This window comes from Gallinula chloropus, assembly GCF_964237585.1.
Source record: "Gallinula chloropus genome assembly, chromosome: 28".
Taxonomy (NCBI): domain Eukaryota; kingdom Metazoa; phylum Chordata; class Aves; order Gruiformes; family Rallidae; genus Gallinula; species Gallinula chloropus.
In genome coordinates, this window is record NC_140113.1 from 2259815 (window position 1) to 2275236 (window position 15422).

At 62.7% G+C, this 15422-nt stretch overlaps 3 protein-coding genes across 3 annotated transcripts; all 3 read left to right on the forward strand.

The window, feature by feature from the left end:
* The first annotated feature begins 674 nt into the window (after window positions 1-674).
* On the forward strand, window positions 675-4431 carry DOHH (deoxyhypusine hydroxylase). The gene is made up of 5 exons (XM_084276291.1): window positions 675-715; window positions 1033-1374; window positions 1722-1798; window positions 2008-2245; window positions 3275-4431. Exons 2-5 carry the CDS (start codon window positions 1101-1103, stop codon window positions 3589-3591), a joined length of 906 nt encoding a protein of 301 aa, XP_084132417.1. The 5' UTR covers window positions 675-715; window positions 1033-1100; the 3' UTR covers window positions 3592-4431.
* A 1959-nt stretch (window positions 4432-6390) lies between these two features.
* SMIM44 (small integral membrane protein 44) lies at window positions 6391-7053 on the forward strand (the record flags this gene model as incomplete). The annotated part of the gene is made up of 2 exons (XM_084276532.1): window positions 6391-6640; window positions 6778-7053. The coding sequence occupies 2 exons, from the start codon at window positions 6391-6393 to the stop codon at window positions 6996-6998; spliced, it is 471 nt and encodes a 156-aa protein (XP_084132658.1). The 3' UTR covers window positions 6999-7053.
* A 1385-nt stretch (window positions 7054-8438) lies between these two features.
* On the forward strand, window positions 8439-9565 carry SMIM24 (small integral membrane protein 24; the record flags this gene model as incomplete). Its single annotated transcript, XM_084276424.1, has 4 exons — window positions 8439-8505; window positions 8877-8994; window positions 9131-9169; window positions 9284-9565. The coding sequence occupies 4 exons, from the start codon at window positions 8439-8441 to the stop codon at window positions 9375-9377; spliced, it is 318 nt and encodes a 105-aa protein (XP_084132550.1). The 3' UTR covers window positions 9378-9565.
* Window positions 9566-15422: the final 5857 nt, after the last annotated feature.

A 15422-nucleotide genomic window follows, 5' to 3' on the forward strand; every position in this document is an offset into this window, starting at 1 on the left:
GTGGGGGCACATGTGGGAAGGAAGAGGCAGAGCTGTGGGTTGACAGGGGCTGGTGCCAGCCCCGAAAGGAAATCACACCCAGGAACTCCCGCCCTGGGGTCCCTCCTCACCCCTCTCCGAGGCTCAACCTCGGGGTGTCCCCCCCGTCCCACCGGCTGGCTCCTTAGGAGCGGGGCCGCGCTGCTCTGCCCCCGGTCCCCGCCAAGGAACCGACTGGCTGTGGCTCGTTCCCTGCCGCGGGCCGGGCCGGCTGCGGGGCCGCGCTGGGCGCTTCACCGGCGCCGTGCCCGGCGGGAGGGGGAGGGGGAGCGGCACCGACACGTCCCACCCGCCCCACAGGGCCGGGAGCCGCCGCCAGTGGCAGCTCGGCCGGGCCGCGGCGTCCACCCGACTGTGCAGGGCGGCCTCCGGCGGGGCCCCGGGGCGGCGGAGCTCCTGGGGGAGCGGCTGAGCGCGGCCTCCCGCCGGGGCCGGGCCCGGGCCAGCCCCTTCCCGTTCCGGGGCCTGCGCTCTGCACCACCGCGCATGCGCCACAGCTGACCCCGTTCCTCCGGCCGCTCCCACTCGGCGGAAGGGGTGGGGGGGGTGGTTGGTGGCCGGGCAGACGCAGCCCGGCCCCGCGGGCGGGCTCGGGGCGGGGTCGACCCCCCCTTCCCGGAAGTGCGGAGTGGCAGGTCCCGGCGCGGTCACGTGCGGAGCAGCATGGCGGCGCCCGGTGCGTGCGGGGACCGGCCCGAGGCGCGTCCGTTTCCCCGGCTGGAGGGAGGCGGGTTGGCGCGGAGGGGCAGCAGGGGAGGGGGGATATCCGTGTCGGGGCTGGGTCCGGACGTTTCCCGTGCGCTCAGGCCCGGCCTCGGGGGCCGGTTCCGCTCCGTCCGCCGGTGCGGGGCCGCCTCTCGTCTCGGGGCATCCCCCACGGCAGCGCCGGGACGGGCTGGGCTCCGCTCTGTCCCTCCCTGCCCCGTCGCCAGGGACCTGAGAGCGCCCCGGGGGCCGCGCCTGGGGTTCCTCACACCCTTCCCCCACACACAGGAGCCCCGTGACCGGACCGGTCCCCACCGGAGACCTGCCTACGACTGGCCCCCGCCCCGCCCGGCGACATGGTGACAGAGGAGGAGCTGGAGGCCATCGGCCGGACGCTGGTGGACGCAGCGCAGCCCCTGCCCGCCCGGTTCCGGGCGCTCTTCACCCTGCGCAACCTGGGCGGCCCCTCGGCCGTGGCCTGGATCAGCCGAGCCTTCGGGGACAGCTCTGCGCTGCTGAAACACGAGCTGGCCTATTGCCTGGGCCAGATGCAGGATGAGGCAGCCATCCCTGTCCTCATCCGTGTGCTGGAGGACACCAGCCAGGAGCCGATGGTCAGGCACGAGGCAGGTACGATGGCAGCTCCTGTGGGCACAGGGGAAGGGACCAGCCTGCTACTGAGGCTTGTGGGTGCTTCCCCCTGTACTCAGCAGCTCCTGGTGGCCTGGTCCAGCTTGGAAAGCCCTGAGGCGTGTAACCACCTCACCCTGTCTCCTGGCTGGACTGGTTGGGCCAGCCTTCCCCTTGCTGCTGGCCGTGCTGGCTCCAGCCATGTTTATTTGCTGGGCTGCCTCATGTAGGACTGGTCAGAGTCAGGGCTGTGCCTCACTTCAGAGTGTGGCTGGGCTTTGTCAGAGGACACAGCGGGATCCTCCTCATGCTGACACCTTGCTAACATCCTGATGTCCTTCCTTCAGGTGAAGCCCTGGGTGCTATTGGGAATCCTGATGTGCTGGATCTCTTGAAACGCTATTCCGATGACCCCGTGGTTGAGGTGAGGCTCTTGGGGGGAGTCGCTTTCCCTGGGGTGCTGCACTGCTGCTCCAAGAGGGTGAGGCAGGTCTCTCCTAGGCAGCCCCTGACCATGCACAGGGACATGACACCCAGCATCCTGCCATGTGCAGGCTGTCAGGAAGCCCTGGGCACCCTCCCAGCACCATGCTATGCCCCCCTTCAGCCCAGGCTGTGTCTGTCTCCCTTCAGGTGGCCGAGACCTGTCAGCTGGCGGTGAGGAGGCTGGAGTGGCTACAGGAGAACAAGCAAGAGCCTGGCACCAGCCCCTACCTCTCTGTGGACCCTGCACCTCCAGCTGAGGAGACAGATATCACTGAGCTCCACAAAGCCCTCCTGGACGAGTCACGCACGCTGTTTGACCGCTACCGGGCCATGTTTGCCCTCAGGAACCTGGGGGGCCAGGCTGCTGTGCTGGCGCTGGCAGACGGTAAGGGCCTGCCTGGGGCTGCCTCTAGTCTCCTTGCTGTAAGTCTGTGCTGGTTAATCCAGGATTGACCTTCCCAAATCCCAGGCTGTGGGGCTCTCCTACGCTCTTCAGGTGTTGCCAGAGCCGCTGTCCCCTGCTTGCAGGAGTCCTGTGGTGAAGCACTCTGTGCTCTCTGGTGTTTTGCTGCCTTTTGGGGGTCTGGCTCAGGGCACAGTCTGTAATGTTACCCTGGCTTGGGACCAGTCTGACCTGGTGTCTCCTGCTGAGACCTGGCCTCAGGGTGTCAGGGCCCTGGTAAGTCAGGCTGCCAGCCTTGTCCCAAGCTTTGGGAATAGCTCTGGAGAGGAGGGGTGGATGTTTCCTGGGTGGGGAAGGGACAGACCACAGCCCAGGAGTGGTTTGGACTCACTCCCCAGCCCAAGGGAAGGGGAAGAGGCTCTCTAGCTATCTGGGATAAGCCCAGGGCTTGTCTGCATCACACAGCGAGGTGTGTGGTGAGCTCCTGCCACCAGTCCAGCCCCCATCATGCTGGTGGGGCTGAGCCCCTGGGAGGCACAGGGTCCCCATGGGAGGGGGGGATGCTCGGTTTGGACTCACTCCCCAGCCCAAGGGAAGGGGAAGAGGCTCTCTGGCTATCTGGAATGAGCCCAGGGCTTGTCTGCATCACACAGCAAGGTGTGTGGTGAGCTCCTGCCACCAGTCCAGCCCCCATCATGCTGGTGGGGCTGAGCCCCTGGGAGGCACAGGGTCCCCATGGGAGGTGGGGTGCTCTGTTGGGAGGGTGGGAGCTGCCATCCCAAGAGAGAGAAAGAGCATCCCTATGGTACCAGGGCTGCCCCCAGCTGTGCAGCACCAGGCTGCAGGGTGGGACAGCCCATCTTGTAGGCGTTTTGTCCCCTTCCCAATAAGCCCCCGCTGCTCTGGGCCACGGTTTTAGTGTGGAGGGCTGTGGCCAAGCATCCCAGCGTTCTTTCGGTGGGGTGGGGAGCCCGGGAAGGGGGGTGACTCACCCTCTCCTCCTCCCCGCAGGGCTGCGCTCCGGCAGCGCCCTCTTCCGCCACGAGATCGGCTACGTGCTGGGCCAGATGCAGGACGGGTCCTGCGTCCCGCAGCTCACCGCAGCGCTGCGCAGCCGCGCCGAGAGCCCCATGGTGCGGCACGAGTGCGCCGAGGCCCTGGGCTCCATCGCCCACCCCTCCTGCCTGGAGACCCTGCGCGCCTTCGCCGGCGACGAGGAGCGGGTGGTGCGGGAGAGCTGCCAGGTGGCGCTGGACATGTACGAGTACGAGAAGGGTGCCCAGTTCCAGTATGCTGATGGGCTCTGCAAGCTGCAGGCTGCTGGCTGAGCCCTGGCTGCTGGGGTAGGGGGGGCTGGGTGTGCTTCCCACATCTCCTGACCCCCTCCTCTGGCTGTGTGGATCCGCGCCTCGCAGGTGGAGGAGGAGCTGGATTTGCTCTCTGGCACCATTACAGCCACCTTCTCCCTCGAAATCCAGGCTGAGCTGTTGCTTGCCCCCCTCCCCACCCTCTTCCCCACCCCGCTGCCACTCCCCCTGTCCTGGGTCTGCCCCTTTCTCCCTGCCAGGATCGGTGCTGCCCCCAGCCTGGCTTCGGGCTTGGAGCGGGTGGGCTCTGCTCTGCACGCCGGAGCCTGTTGCAGCCACACACAGCCCGGGGCTGCTCTGGGCTTGTGCTGCTGTGATGTCTGAGCATGAAACAGCTCCATTTGCCCTGCTGGAGTTTTGCTGAGGGGGCCAAGGGCTGGCTTTGGGCACTGGCTTTTGCAGGCTGTAATGGTGTGATGCCCCTGAGTTGCCCGTGGTGCTGGTGCTGAGCTGGGTCTCTCCTTGTCTCTGCGGTGGGGGAGCTGCAGGGGGTTTGGCAGCTCCTGTTGGGACAGGCTGGGGCCGTTGCTTGTGGCAGCCTTTGCCCTGGGATGGGGGTGGTTTCACAGCAAAGTTTGGCAGGTTTGGCTGTGCTCTTCCTTTCAGCAGGGCAGGGTGCTGCCATTGGGCTTACAGGGTGAAGCAGAGCCTGCCTGCACTTTCCCCCCCACCCACCTTCACCCAGACCTGTGAGGGCTGAAGCTGGGGTCTGCTGGCTGTCACAGAGCACCCAGCTCCCCCCCTGGCAGCACAGCACAGGCACACGAGGGGCTGGCAGAGAATAAAGCGTTGCTGGGAGGAGTTTGTGTGTGTCAAGCTCTGATTTAGCCCTTGTCTGGTTGGGGGGGTGCGTTGGCACCACAGGGTCCCACCCTGGCGCAGAGCCCTGGGGTTCCATCATGGGATTGTAGGACAGAAGCCTGTCAGCTGGAAAAGACCTTTAAGATCATTGAGTCCAACTGCAGGCAGGGAGAGGAGGGAGGGGGCTGGGATGGTGTGGGGTAAGCACTCCCTCCCCACAGCCTGACCTGCCTGGAGAACAGGGCAGACGTTACCCGTGGGGTGTCCCAGGAGCCCCCATGTCTGGTGGAGGGTCTGATGGGGTCCTGCTGTGCACAGGGACTGACTGATAGGGCTTTGCCCTTGACCTGAGTCTCCCCATGAGTCTCCTGGGCTCAATCTTGGACCCTAAAGCTGCTGCTGCAGCTGGCTCTGCGTCCCTGGGACCCTGATTTTTTGGGGGACCCAGGTGGAGTGGGGGGACCCAGCTCAGAGTGGGGGTCATCCCAGTTGAGGAGCCCATGGTGGAAGGGTTTTACTGGAGACATGCCTAGGTTTGGTCACCTGGAAGTCATACTGGCATGTGTGTGATGAGGGGCACCGTACTCTTCCTCAGCACAGGGCACAGAGACCTGATGTTTTCATTTCATACAATCTCATAGGAGCTGTCACTGAGCTTGTCCTTCCCGTTCCCTCACCCTCTGTCTCCCCTGGGAGATGGGCAGGACCCAGCTGGCACTGCCAAGCTTTGGGGTGTCCCTGCCCTCATCTCTGGCCCCGTGGGTGATGGCACAGAGCAGCAGGACGTGCCGGTGCCCCTTTGCCATGGTGCCGGTGTCAGGCAGCCGCGGGCTCCGCTCCGGCCCCTTATCAGCAGGCGGACTGCGGCGCGCTGCCGGGAGGCTCCCTGGCTGGTGTCTCCGTCCCTGCTTATCACCCTGGCTGCTCCAACCCTTGCTCTCTGCTCCTCGCTGCTCCTGTGGGTGACTCAGACCACTCAGGGTCGTTTCCAGTGTTTGCCTCAGTTTCCCCAAACATCTTTAAAGCCCAAGTTGGAAAAAACCCAGTGTTTCCGTGGATAGGAGCTGGATGGGGCTGACCGGGGTGTCCAGGATGTGTGGGGTGGAGGAGAGAGCCTGGGCATTGAGTCCTGACTTGGCACCAAACCCCACGGTGCCTTGGGGTCCCCCCTGCCCTGGCAGGGGCTTGCACTGGGTGGTTGGTTTTCTCAAGGCTGCTGCTGGTCCTGGCCAAACCCTGCATGTTGCTGGAGCCACTGGCACCACGCTTGGACCCTGCACCCCTCTGCAAGCCTCCTCTCCCACAGGGCACTGGGGTGCCACACGCCGTGGCCAACGTGGGCTCCAGGAAGGGGACAGCCCCTCATGTGGGCTCCTTCACTCAGCTGCACAGCAAAGGGGTCCCTGTAGCACCCAGCCCCTCTGCCCATCATCTCCTGGCTCCGAGGGCACCGTGTCCTCTGGGACAGGGCTCTGCTGCTGGGATTTCACACCATCTGCTCAGGGAATCCAGGGCCTGCTGAGGGATTTAGCCACGCCTGGGGGAGGGGAGGCCTTGGGGTGTCCCTGTCTCAGCTTTGGGGGCTCTTCAGCCACTGCTGATTCCCTGCTCCCAGGGCATGGATGTGCCTGTGGGGCTGGCGGAGGGGTGAGTCTGGGGACCCTGAGCCATACTGGAGCCCACTGGTCCCCCCTGGGCTGAGCCCGCCGGGGCTGTGGCCGGATTAGCAGGCGCTAAGCTCCTTCCCAGGGATGCTCCGTCCTTCGGCCGCGGCGGGGGAGCAGCTCTGCATCACGCAGAAGGCAAGTGACACTGACACCGGGCATGGGGACCCCAGCGTCCCCGTGAGTCGCCCTCCCTGAGGACCCTTGTGGCTCCTGATGCCACTTCTGCCCTGCAGCCCCCTGCGCTGCAGAGGCTCCGGTGGCTCAGGACTGGGGGGTGCGGGGGCACCTGGCGATGGCCCTGGCAGGGAGCACCCCACTCCCTGGCACTGGGGGGGCATGGGGGGCACGGCACTTGCTGCAAGCTCCTGAGGAGGAGGAGGAGGAGAACGGGGTGCTGTATGTAGACTACAAACCCCCTGCCCTCGACAGCATCCGCCTGCCCCGCTACGTCCTTTACCTGGTGATGGCAGCCACCCTGGTGCTGGTGGTGGCATACGCCATCGTGGGGCACCTCATCAAGGACCTGGTGCACGACTTCGCTGGTGAGTGTTGCCCAGAGCTCTGGGGCTCTATGGGGCTGGGGAATGGGGGTGGGTGGGGGGGAAGGGAGGTCCCCCAGCCCCAGAGCCTTCGCAGTGGCAGGGCCGTGGCCCTGATGGCTCCATCTCCATCCCTGCAGACTGGGCGTTCGGGCCCAAGCCGGAGGAGGAGAAGGCGGTGATGGCTGAGGGGACCGTGCCAGAGGCAGAGTGGCTGGAGGACGACGTGCCAGCAGAGGGGAAGCTGGATGGTGAAGGCGCCGGTGTCCTGCCCGGCATGGACGTCCCGCTGGGGCCGCTCGCCTCTGCTCCACGCAGCTCCATCTCCTTCGCTGACACCCCCAAGAAGAGATTTTTCTAGGCCTGTCCCACCCCACCCCACTCCCCCCAAGCTGCCATGGGGACCCCGCAGCCCTGCCCAGCCATCGAGCCCTGGCACTGACACGTGGCTCCACTCTCCTTGCTGTGGCTCCACACGCGCCTCTCGGGGCTCCATCGCTGCCCCCCAATAAAGCAGCCTGTCCCAGCCCCCCTCGCTCACCCACAGCCAGGCTTGGGCAGGGGGAGGTGGCAGGTGGGACACCCTGACCTTTGGCTGAGGAGCAGCATCCTGGTGTGGGCATGGGGGTGGGACATGGACACAGGTGTGGGTGCAAACCCCTGGCATGGGGTCACCCCTCGGGTGGGGGGTGACACGGGAGGGAGGGCACAGGGAGTGTGGACATGGCTGTTCACACACATGCACATGGAAACATGGATGCACACGCCTTCAGGGAGGTGAGAGGCAGATGGAAGGCTGGCTGTACACTGAAGCTGGATTTGGCCATCCCACCCCAGCCCCTTCACTGCCCTGATGCCAGGCTGTGCCCCATCCTCTGGTGGGGACCCTCTCCCCACATCCCTGGGGTTGCTCCTCCTCCCCTGCCACCCCCCCCAGGGAATTGCCCTGTGCATGGTGGTCCCATCAAAGCCCAGGGCTGGTCCTGGTGGTGCCTGTTGGCTGCCTCGTGCCTCAGTTTCCTGTGTCATGGCAGGTGGGGGCTGCAGGGCAACTCACCCTACCAAGGCCTTGCTGATAACACCGTTAATATTTAGCTCTTTGTGGTACCTGGGCACTCCCTGGGCACGTGATGGGGTCCTGATGGCACCAGCCATCGTGTCTTGGGCCCAGCGGGCATGGGGAGAGGGCCACGGGTGACCTGGCACTGCCCACCACTCCCGTGCTGCCCTGTGGCTGTGTCTATGGGGACATGGGGACAACAAGATGCTGGCCCAGCTCTGCCCCAGGGAGTCAGCAGGGGTGGGTGTGGTGTCCCGAGAGAGAGGGGAGAGACTGGGATGGGGCAGCGGGCAGGGTGGGCACTCTTCCACCCACTCATCCATCCACCCACCCACCCATCCATCCATCTCCCCATCCATCTCTGTCCCTCCGTCCCTCACTCCTTCCATCCTCCCGCCCACCTGTCTGTCTGTCCGTCCCTTCAGCCACCCATCAGCCCGTGCTCCCGCCTACCCCTCCATCTGCCCCTTCATCCCTCGGCCCAGCCCTGGGCAGGGGGCTGCGGCTGGGGTCCCTGAGAGGGTGGCTGCTGGGTGCTGCAGGGGAGAGGTGCCACCTCCCGAGGGTTACAGGAGCCGCGTTGCCATGGCACTTGGTGGCACTTGTCCTCTGGAGCCCAATAAAAGCCGCCCGTTGGCCCTGGGTGCAAAGAGCGGTGCCTGTACTCGGCCCTGGCAGTGGCTGGGAGAGGAGCCCACCTCAGGGTGCTGAGCCTGGCCGTGCCCCAGCCTCTGCCTGGAGATGCCCTCGCAGCGCCTCTCGCTCCTGGCTCTGCTCGCCCTCGTCGCCACTGCCCAGGGGCAGACCGGTAGGTGACGGTGACTCCGCAGCCCCAAGGATGCCCTGGATGGGGTGGCTGGATCAGCCCCTGGGGGGCTTTCCCAATTGGACTGGTTGGTCCCAGTGCCCTGACAGCAACCGCTCTGGGAGCGGACTGGGGGGACCTGCCTGCTGTCCCCAGCACTCCCCACCACCCCGGGCACCCCCTGTGCTCCCCTGGGGACGGGCTGCCGATGTCTGGGGCGGCTTCCTCAGCACCCAAGGGATGGCAGGGGAGGGTGGCAATGAGCACCCGTGCCGTGCCGTGGGATGGGGGGGGCTTCTGTTTTCTGCAGGATGGGGGTCCCCTGAAGCTGTTCCCATCCCTGTGCCCCCCCCCCCACCCCAAATCCTGCGCAGGCACCGGCACCAAGAGGCTGGAGCCTTGGCTCGTCGGCCTCACAGCCGTCGTCGTCTTCCTCTTCATCGTCTTCGTCCTCCTGCTCGTCAACCGACTCTGGCAGATCAGGATGCGCAGGTGGGCTGGGGACGCGGCCCGCCCCCGCCTCAGCGGAGGGTCCCGGTCCTGGGAAGGCGGGGGGGGGTCACAGGGGTGCTGCGGGAGGGGACAGGGCTGCCCTTGGGCACTGCTCAGCCCCTCTCTCCCCTCGCAGGAAGCACGGTGGCCTCCAGGACACGCCGGGGAGTGACAGGTACCACGGCCTGGGTGCTGTGGGGCCGGCACCGGGCCCCCACCCCCCTTCAGGGGGTCCCGTCGGGCTGGGGGTCCCGTCGCTGACACCCCCCCCCCCCCTCCTTCCCACCAGGCTGGAGTCCACCGGCCACACCAACCCCGCGGCCGAGAACGACAGTGACCAGGAGAGCGACAACGAGGAGCGCAGCAAGGCCACGTCCCTCTGAGGCGGTGGTCGCACTCTGCCGCCGGTGCCCGGCCGCGGGAGACCCCCCCCCCCCTCCCCACGATCCCGCCCCCCCGTCGGGTTCCGCGTCCTCAGTCCCGTCCGCGGGGGCGCGTATCCGCGCCGGGTTTTGCGAGGCGGCCATGTGACGGGAGGAGCCGCCAAGACCCGGCGCGGATCGGTTCCCCCAGCCGGAATGGATCGGGGAGCGGAGTGGCGGGGGAGCAGGCCCGGGGTGTCCCGCCCGTGGGGCACGGGGTGGGGGGGGGGGGGGGCCCGGCTGAAGCCCAGTAAAGGTCCGCAGCCTGGTCTGGCGTCAAGCGTCTGGTGTCGCCGCGCTGGGGCTGTGCCGAGGCCCCTGCAGGGCTCCGTGCCCACGGGATGGGGTGCTGGGTGCTGGGCACCCCTGGGTGCTGCGGGGCAGGGGGCAGCGGCGGGGGCCTGGCATGTGACGAGCTGCCAGGCCTCAGCGACTTGGGCAAGGACTCGACTGGTGTCGTTCGTGTGGCCACATCCCAACACCCCTGACCCCAGCACAGGCCCCACGGCCCAGGGGGTCACAGGGACCATCATGGTGGGAGCACCCAGCCTGGGCAGCTCTTTGGGACAGGGACGATGGGGGTGACGTACAGGCTCCACCTAGGCCATGAAGTCACACAAGGTGCTGATGTCATGTGGCCAAAGTCTGGATGCCAAGGAGGTGGCAGCCACGCCATGTCCCTATGGAGCCCACGGCTGCACCCACCCCTGTCCCAATCCCAGCGTGGCCCCTCTGACCCCCCTCCCCACTCCTCCCACAGCCCCCAAGCCCCTGGGGGGCTGCTGCCACTCTTGGCTCAGCCACCCCAGCCAAAAGCACCCATGGGTGAGGTGGGACCCATCGTGAGACTCCCCTCCAGTGGTACACCCTCACTCCAGGGTGACAGGCACCCATCACCCACCAGTACACCCCAGTGCCCACCTCATCCCCCAGTTTGGCCACCTGGTTCCCCCCCAAGCTGGGTGCAGAGCCTCAGTTTCCCCTGGCAGAGCAAAGGACGGGCGGAGGCGGGCTGGAGTTGAAGCATAGCTTGTTTAATTTTTTATACATTTTTTTTTGGTCTTTTTTTGTCTTTTCTTTTTTTTATCCTTTTTTTTGTCTGTCAGGTTTTTTTTTGTTTTTTTGTTTTTTTCTTCTTTTTTGTCTCTTTTTTTTTTTTTTCCTCTTTTTTGCATAGGGGAGGGGGCGGGGGGGCGGGGAGGAGAGGGAGGGGGGAAACAAAACCAAAACAAAACAACAAGGAAAAAAATAAACAACAAAAAAAAACCCCAAACAAAACAAAACAAACCCCCCCCCCCCAAAAACAAAACAAAACAAAACAAAAAAACCCCGAAAACCCCCAAATCCGTAGTCGCGGTCAGTAACTGGTATGTAGGCAGGAGCGGCGGCTATCGGTAATGGCTGCGTACAATGGTATAATCAAATATTGTGAAGCACCAGGGAGGTGAGCGAGGGGCTCGGGGGGACTGGGGGGTCATGCAGGGATTGGGGAAGGGGGTTACAGCCAGGGTAAGAGGGGTCCCGTCCCCGGCTCGCGGCCCTGGTGCGCTCGGCGGGTGTGTAATGGCTGCGGCAAGCGAGAAGCGAGAATCCGGCTAACTAGTAAAATATAACTGCGAGGGGAAGGTGGGGGGGGGGGCACCCACCCAGCACCCCTCGGGGTGGGGAAGGGGAAAGGGGGGAGAGGAGGGGGATACGGACCCCCCCAAAAAGGCAGGCGAGGGCAGCCGGCGGCGCGGAGGCACTGCGGCGGGATTTTTGGTATGGGTGTGAGTCGAGGTCCCGCCGGCTGCGCCTCGACGCCTTTTTGGGGAGGTTTCTCTCCTTTTGCCGCTCTCTGCCTGGGGTGGAGGTTGGGGGGGGTGTGGGTGTGTGTGTGGGAGGGGGGAAGTCGGTGTTCCCCCCTCCTCTCTCCCCTCCCCTAACACTCCATCTCCTCCCTCCGCTCCCACTTACACCCATGGGTGCTGCCTGACCCAGCCGGCTGTAGGAGCCTGGAGGGGAGGATTGAGGGGGGGGTAGGAGGTGGGGAAGGGGGGGGCAGAAAGCAGCAACCCCAAACTCCAAGTACAAAAAACCAGAACAAAAAAGAAACAAACCAACAACAAAGAGGACATATATATATATGGGGTGGGGGGGGAGATATATATATATATATATTCCTTTGCGCTTTAAAGTACCTTAACTGTGTGTGGGCCCGCGGGGGCCCCCGCCTGCCCCTGGCCCCCGCAGCCCCATATATATATATATATATATACGTGGAGCAATAGGTATATATATCTGTACAGGTTAGGTCATCTTTATTTATAGGTCATGAGGACTATTCTTAATTAATTTTCATTTTAAGCCGATGAGCCCGACTAAAAACCCTCTGGAAGAGCCTGTAGTGCATGAAACCCCCCCCCGCGGGGGCCCTGGGCGCGGTGATTGTCGAGCGGACACCCCCATCCTTCTTCCCACACCTCCCCCCCCCCAATTTTCCCTCATTTCCCAATCCTGTTGGGGGGTCTTTTACCCCCCTCCCCTCCCCAGTTCCATCCTGAAGCATCCCCAGTGATGCTCACACACCCCACCCCACTTTGCGCCCACCCCGAGTGTGGCCACCGAGCCCAGAGGCCATGGGGGGGGAGGGGGGGGGGGGGAGGGAAGGGAATATAAAAAAATATGGGAAAACGATTAAAAACCCAAAAAATCATTACAAATAAAAGTCGAACTTAGTGGTCGCCCCCAGCCCCCCTGGCCCAGCCCTGCACGCCCCAGGGAAGGGGCTCAGGGGGGGGAGTTTGCATATTCCCTTTGGGCAGAGCCTGGGGGGGGGGATGCGGCCCTGGGGCGGTGCGTGTCAGGGGGAGCAGTGCAAAGACCCCCAGAGGCAGCGGGGGCTCCCCCGACCCCCAAGGGAAAGCCCCCGGTGCAACCCCCCCCACCCCCCCTTCCCCCAGCTTCCGTCCTCTGGGTTGGGCCGGGGAGGGCATCGAGTTGATTATTTTTTGCCTCTTTTTTAACGTTTTAAGGTGCTTTTCATGCCGAGGGCAGGTTTGGGGGGGCTGCGGCTGCACCCCAGCCAGGTGTGCTGCAGGCCCCAGGGGGTAAAGGCAGCAGAACAGGGGGGGGAACACACACACACGACCCCCCCCCACCCCCCCAACCCCAGCTAGGCCCCTGGGGGGCTGGGGGGCTTCCTCAGGGCGGGAGGGCCCAGGCCCAAGGGGCGCCTGCGCCCCTCGCCTCCCTCCAGGCCCTGCACTCCTGGGGGGGGCTGGGTGGGAAGCTGCCCCAGGTGCCCCCCCAGGTGCCCCCCCAGCTCTGGTCACCACTCAAAATGCTTTTATTTTGTTAATAATGTCTTTTTTTACCCCTTGCTTAACGCAAATCCTTTCTCCAGCCTTAAAACCTGGGGTTTGGGGGTGTGGGGGGGTGTGTTCCCCTCCCCCCTTTTTCCTCTCTTTCTCTATTTTTTTTAAAATTCTGTTTTTTCAGCCCCTTTTGCCCCCCCCCACAACCCCCCCCAACCCCAACCTCCGTCCCCACGTTGCATTGTCCTTGCAGAAATCAACACTGCACCTCACAAAAAGAGCCTCCCCAAGATGTTGCCCTACCCCATGGGACCCCTGACAAACCTCAGAGACCCCCCCGTTCCTCCTCACCCCATACACACACACACACCCCTCCCCTTAATACTTTTGGACACCAAATAAAGAAAAGAATTAAAAACTAACTTGGTAACAACGGTTCTTCATTACAAAGCAGCAGTGAGGTGCGGTGCCACCTGCCCACTGGTGTCACGACCCACGTCAGTCCTCAGCCTCGGCGCAAAGGTAGGGGGGGGATTGGGGGAGGGTGGTGGTGGGGTGTCTTTCTCTCCAGCCAGCGGGTTTTAAGGCAAATTCTGGATTTTTTTTAGGGGTGCTGGGACCCCGCTTGGCAGCTGGCGCAGCTGGGAATAGGCGCAGTGGGGGGAGAGGGGAGCTCCTGCCAGGGTTTGACCTGTTCCCTGCCACGCCAGACTGACACCCCCACCATCACTCCCCCGCCCCCCCCCCCACCTCGGAGATGAATGGGATGGGGATGGAAGTGGGGAGGGGGTTGTGCCCCACCCTGCCACCAGCCCGTGGATGGGGCTGGGGGGGGAGCACAGCTACATTCACACGGTTCCATTCCTGTCACGAGAGCAGCTGGGCTCAGCCCTCCCAGCACTGTGCCCCACTGAAAACCAATTTAAAAAGGGGAAGGGGTGTCACCCAAAGAGGGGGGTGGTGGTGATGTGGTGTATCCCCCTCAGTAAGGACTCAGTCATTGAGGGGGGGTGGGTGTCTCTGTCCCCCGTGCTCCCCATGGGGACCCTCACCGCATCCTCATCCATCGTGTCACACATTCCCCCGTGCGTTATGAAAGTGAGGGGGGTGGGTGGGGAGGGGGGGAAGAAGGGTGTTTGACCCAGGGTGAGGTGGGGGGGGGGGTGGTGGTGTCCCTGCCGCCTCCCGCCTCGCTGCCTTTGGTTGCTGTAAGCAGAAAAACCGAAATACCCCCCCACCCCCCCAATAAAAAAAAAAGTGAAGGAACAAAGAAAACCAACCAAAACTAAAAACAAAACCAAAAAACCCCAAACCCACCAAACCCAAACGAAAGAGAGAGGCAAAGCAAAGGGGTGGCCGGACCCCCACCCCTACCAGACACCCCCCCACCCCCCCGGCTGGACCCCCCCTCGCCGGCGCAGCCGGAGTGGCTATTGCATATTCCGGTGTGTTGGCGCAGAAGATGCATCGGTTTTACCAACTGGAAGACGTTTGGTTGTTTGTTTTTTTTTCCGAGGGGGAAAATGAGTTCTAAAATAACAATAATAATAATAATAAAATAATAATAATAATAATAATAATAATAAAGAGAAAAGGGACTTTTCCGGCCGAGAAGAAGCCATGCAGGAGGCAAAGGGGGGGGGGGGGACAGCCGCCCCCGGCCCCCCCCAGCCCCCCGGGAGCCCCGGGCATGCAGCGACTCCCTCGCACTGATATCGGGTCCGGTAATACTTAGTCTTCGAAGGCAAGGCACATCATGTGGTATAAAATTTCGTGCAAATTAGGAAAACATGGATTATTTTTTTTTTTTTCCTTGTGGTTTTTTTTTTTATGGGTTTTTTTTCAGGTTTTTTGTCTTTTTTTAACAGCTTTTTTTCCTCTTTTTTTTCTTTTTTTTTCCTTTTTTTTTTTTTCCTTTTATCCGGAATTTTTTTTTTCTTTTTTCTGTGGGTTTGGTTGGTTTTTGTTTTGTTTTGTTTTTTTTCTTCTTCTTTTTTTTTATAATTTTTTTGTTTGTTTTCTTCTGTTTTTCTCTCTTTTTCGCCGAAGGGGAAGGTAGAGCCGGTTAATACAGTCTGCCATGCACAGCATCAGCCATCCGAGGCTGGGTTGAGCCAGGTCACCAGATCCTGTTAAAGCACCATGCAGTTTGTCTTTTTTTTTTCTTTTTTTTCATCTTTTTCTCTTTTTTTTAGGCTTTTTTTTTAAAAATATGTGTTTCTTTTCTCAGCTCTTAAAAAAAAAAGAAAACTGAAAAGAAATCCAGGTTTCCCTCTCTCCGCCAAGCACGCTGTCTGCTTGGGTTCCTTCCTCTCTGTGGTGTGTTTTGGGGTGGGTTTATCTCTTCTGGGGGGTTTTCTCCTTTTCTTGTCCTTTTTGGATTAGTTTTTGCCTCCCAGGATTTCCTGCATCAGCCCTTTTCCCCCCCACTGCGGGCAGGAGCCGTCCCGGTTGGGGTGGGAAACAGGGTGGGGGGTGTAGTGGGGTGGAGGGTGGGCAGGGGGATGGGGGATGCGATGGTCCACAGGGCAGCTCTGGGGTTGGGGGCCCGGTGGATGGCGGGGGGGGGGGTAGCCTTGGTGATGACCCCAAGCTCCTGGATATCCCATGGTGGCTTTGCTCTGCTGTCATCACCTGTGGGGTGTCCCCTGGGGTCCCTCTGGGGACAGGCATGGGACCCATCTCCTCTTCCGTGCTGCCACTGTCTCGC